Here is a 4,482-nt window from a genome sequence, read left to right as displayed (position 1 = left end):
GTCAGAGCCTCTCCTGGCTACCAAGGGAACGGATTTGGCTCTTCCAGATCAGGGCCAGCAGGAAGCAGTGGCAGGGAGTTGGCAGCCCTCACCAAGAGCTAACCTTCTTCCACAGCTGTCAAGGCACTTGGAGATATCTTGGAGCTGCAGAGAAGTCATCCCACAGTCAGTGGCCATGTGCCTCTCTCCAAGTGAGACCCCCTTGCCCTTGCACTGGCTCCATTTTTCCAGCTCCTTCCTGCTCCACATTTTTGACTTTTGTGATGTCCAGCCTTCAGAAGCTGTGATTTGAGGCAATAACAGAGGGGACACAGGACAGATCACCTACTCACAAGAACTACGTGGCTTCCTCAGGGTTTATCCATGATCCAGACATCCAGAGCCATGTCCATGCAGCCAGGAGCATGAAAAGTGCCCATTGTGGGGAAACTGAGGCAGGGCCAGAGAAGGAGCTTGCTGAAAGTCAGAGCTGGATGGAGCTCTACTGGGCTTAACCCACACACTCTGACATCTCACAGAGAGATTCAGAATCACCCAGTATAACTGGGATGGCTCCTGGGGGGAGCAGGGGTGACCCATGGTTTCACAGGACCTACCTGAACTGAGCTCCCCTATGGGCAGCCCAGGGCTGGAGGTGTGCGCCGATGTTTCTAATTCAAAGGAACCTATTTAGCCTACGAAAAGGGTCCCCACGTCTCCCAGCACCCCACATCTCTGCAACTCCCATAGTGCAGGGCCCTCCTGTACCCACGCATGTCCTCTCTGTCCCAGACACGCCTGCACAAACACAGTCAGACACGTGCAAACAAACATACACACAGGCACAGACGGGGATGATGTCACCAGCACACACACGCTGACAATTTGCTGTTTATTCATAGACGTGCTTGAAGACACATGGGCCAACTTGTACACCCACGAGGGGCTCACACACATGGTGATGAGCGTGTGCACAAGCTCACACGCACACCTATGGTCGTGAACACGCGGAGACGTGTTGCCTGCATGCGTACACACATGCACACTGAGCCGCTTGCATGCAGAGGTCCCTTCACCTGCACCCACCCCTGCTCACACCCACCCACGTGTTTCCATGGGCAGGCGTGTGGCCAGGCATTCCCAGGAGCCCCGTTTGCCTCCCAGTGCTGCTGTGGGTGAGCCAGGAGGGAATTTCCAGCTTGGAGGCTGCAGCTGGCAGATTTAGAGGCTCCTCCCCCAGCGCTGTGCCATTAACTGGGCCAAGTTAATGGTTCACCAGCACCCTGCTCCCCTTGCCCTCACCCACTGGCTGCCTGGCTGTGGGTGAGGAGGGACCCACTGGTGCTCCCATTTGCCTTCCAGTGTGCCCAGGGCTCCGCTCCTGCTCTGCCTCCTCAGGGGCTCCTCTGCCCAGCGTGGCACTGCCAGCCAAGCCCTTCCCCTCTGCTGTTACCTAAACCCCCAAGCTGGGGAAGGCTGGAGAAACCAGTTCCTGTGGGCAGCATGGCAGAGAGCCCCCCGGAGCCTCTGGAGCCGGGGGATGACAGCCTGCCCAGCTGGGCAGCCAGGCGGGCTGCTCCTTGCCCCGTGTTTGCCAACGAGGGGCACAGGCTGATCAGGTTACCAAGACATGCCTGGCACCGTGCCGGCCAGGTGAGGCTGCACGTGGCCCACGGCAGGCCAAGCGAATGCCTCGCGTGCCACCATGCCAACAGTGCCAGCACCACACAGGGCTCCCCCGTGCCAGGCTGGTGGCGGAAGAGGGAGTGGAATGAGAGGACACCTTCAAGACAGCCCATCACCACGGGCTAACTGTACCCCCTGCATGAGGGGGGGAGCGAGGGGACTGTGGACTTGCAGTTCAACACAAATATTCTAGGTCAGGTGGTAGTGGGACACATACTGGCATGTCCAAGCGATGGTGGCCATGGATGATGGGAGGAGAGCACCCACCCGGCCTGGGGGCTGCAGAGTGGGGCTAGAGAGTGCTTGGCATCATCCACACTCGTCTCCTGGCTCTGCAGTGGCAGAGAAAAGCAAAGAGTGAATGAAAAACGACTCGTTCAGGTCCCAACGTGAACAGGAGGCTTGGGGAGTCTGGCAGAGCGGGGGACTCACGGCTGGGGCAGGAGGGGTCTCCAGCCGGTCCCTTCCCAGTACAGCAGTCCGTGCTTCCCAGCCCTCCCCAGGAAGCGCTGCAGCACACCAGCTTTAAACAGCTTTATTAGTGGAAGCTCTGCACCCGCAGCCCCCACCGTGGGGACCAAGGGGATGCCAGGCAGTCCCACACTATCCCCTGGGAAAGCCAGGTCTCCCCAGGGCGCAGAGCTGGGCTCACCCCCGCTGTCTCTGCCATCGGCTCAGTCTGTCTCTGTCTCGGGGAGGAGCGGGCGCAGCGTGAGCCTGGGGGTGGCCCCCCGAATTGTCCTCGCCCGACCGCCGGCTGTCAGACGCAGAGGCTGAGCTCCTGACGGACGGAGCACTTGCGGCACTGCACCACGCAGCACCAGTGGAAGCGGCAAAGGCAGTTCTCCTCCAGCACCACCGTCTCGTCCCGGTGCCCTCGCCCGCAGCACAGCAGGTCGCACCCACTCGTGTCCATGGCTGTGCTGTTGCACACGCGTCCTCGGGTGCCCAGCGAGCCCGTCTTACGGTTAGCCGAGCAGAAATCGGGTGAGTCGGCCGAGTAGATGAGGTCCTGCTTGTCAGGAGGTTTGATGTTGTCGCCCACGGGGATGAGGGTTTTCCCGTCGTTGCCTCCCATCACTTTGAAGGCCCCATTGAAGCGCTCGAGGAGGCGGTCTCCCACCTCGCGGAAATGGGGCATCTTGCGCCAGCAGGTCCGCAGGGTGCAGGACCCCGACAGCCCGTGGCATTTGCACTCTGTCCTCATGTAGCTGCGCACCGCCTGGGGAAGAGAGGGCGATGCTCAGCCCTCGGTCCCCCACCTCTCTGCTCAGCACCCCCAGCCAAAACCCTGCCCCGGTCGGAGGGAGGGTGCTGGGGGGGCACAGGGGGTTCCCAATGCACCTTCAAGGGGCTTCTGAAAGCTATTGGGTCCACACTTCCCCCAAAGTTGGTGCAGGTACATGGTTTGGGGGAGATAAAGGTGGAGAGTTGAGCTGGATAGGGGCACCGGGGGAGTGATGCATGCAGAGGGCAGGGGGCACGGGGCCTTACCAAGCGCCCAGCTTCATTGTTGTGCAGGTCGATGAGAGCTCGGATGTCATTTTTGCCTTTCTTGCTCTTGGCATCCATGAACTGTTGGGATTTCTCGTAGCCGAACTGCACATCATCCCCGCAGCCGCCCCATTCCCAGGCCGTGCCCTCCATGCCCGGACCCACCGTGGGCGAGGGGGGGGCCCGCCCGCGTCAGCGCGCCGCCGCACTGCAGCAGCTCGCCCATGCTGCAGGCCTGCGTGATGGCGTGGCTCACGCCGGCTGCCGTGATGGCGTACACGAAGGCCGTCTCCCGGATATCTGCAGGAGAACAGAGAGGGCCGGTATGCAGGGTCAGTTCTGGCAAAGACTCTGTGAGCAAAGCGTACCCGTGTCACATCCCATGGGGGCTCAAGCCTCCCGTTCTCCCCCTCTGTCTGTGCTCCGTGCTGTTCCTGGGGTGATGCACCCACCCTGGAGCAGGCTGCCTGGGGCAGGAGCTGTCTCCTGCAAGCAGATATGCAGAATTTGGGGGATGACCAGGCCCTGCCAGCATTCCTCCACCCCCACTGTATGGTCCTAGGGGCAACAAATCTCCTGCCTCCCCTTGCAAGGATGAGTGCTGCCCCATGGCTAGAGGGTTGCTCAGAGAGCAGGGGAGTCCCCGGTACCCAGGTGGTAACCACAACTTCCCCACACTGCCCTGCAATGTCCCCCCAAGCAGTAAAAATCCCATCCCAGCTGCAAGCTGGAGAGACATGCTGCGAGGGACACCACGGGTGCCACTCACCCCTCTGCAGGGTGACAGCGATGACGCTGTGCTGCCAATTCTCCCCCCATACCCGCTTTGCCACAGGGCGCTGCCTGCCCCCCTCCCTCCGCCAGCACAGCCTCCACCCTGCAGGATTATTTATTATTAGTATTTGCTCCTGTCTCTCTCTGCTCCGGGACACGAATTCCAAGCATCTTTCCCCTGCCCGGACCTGCCGGTACCCCTGGGGGCATTCTGGCAGTGGGGGTGCGGCACCCTGCTGGGGGGGCTCCCGCGCTCCCCCCACCCGCCCTGTGCCAGCCGAATCCCTGCCCACCCGAATGCCAGCGTAGGGCTGGCCCAGGGTGGTGACACGCAGGGCGTGCCTGGGGCATGGGGACAGAGGCATGTTTTGGGGAGTGCCCCATCCCTCCATCTCCAGCACTCTGACTTGGGGGGGCTGTGGGAAGAGGGGTTCCTGGGCACCGGCTCCACGAGCCCAGGCAGCACCTGATTCCCAGCGGTGCTGGTAGGAACTGGGCACGCTTTCCCAGCAGTGCCACCCTGGGGACAGGGGTCCCCTGCCCTGGCCC

At 61.6% G+C, this 4,482-nt stretch overlaps 1 protein-coding gene across 1 annotated transcript; it reads right to left on the bottom strand.

The window, feature by feature from the left end:
• Positions 1-2,381: 2,381 nt before the first annotated feature.
• On the bottom strand, positions 2,382-3,510 carry WNT6 (wingless-type MMTV integration site family, member 6; the record flags this gene model as incomplete). The annotated part of the gene is given in 3 exon segments (XM_010153782.1): positions 2,382-2,887; positions 3,160-3,343; positions 3,345-3,510. Coding segments are annotated over 3 exon segments (812 nt in total), but the record flags the coding sequence as incomplete, so codon positions are not given.
• Between the last annotated feature and the right edge of the window lie 972 nt (positions 3,511-4,482).

This window comes from Eurypyga helias, unplaced genomic scaffold (genome assembly GCF_000690775.1).
Source record: "Eurypyga helias isolate BGI_N326 unplaced genomic scaffold, ASM69077v1 scaffold46716, whole genome shotgun sequence".
Taxonomy (NCBI): domain Eukaryota; kingdom Metazoa; phylum Chordata; class Aves; order Eurypygiformes; family Eurypygidae; genus Eurypyga; species Eurypyga helias.
This window is presented reverse-complemented; position numbering and strand designations above follow the sequence as displayed.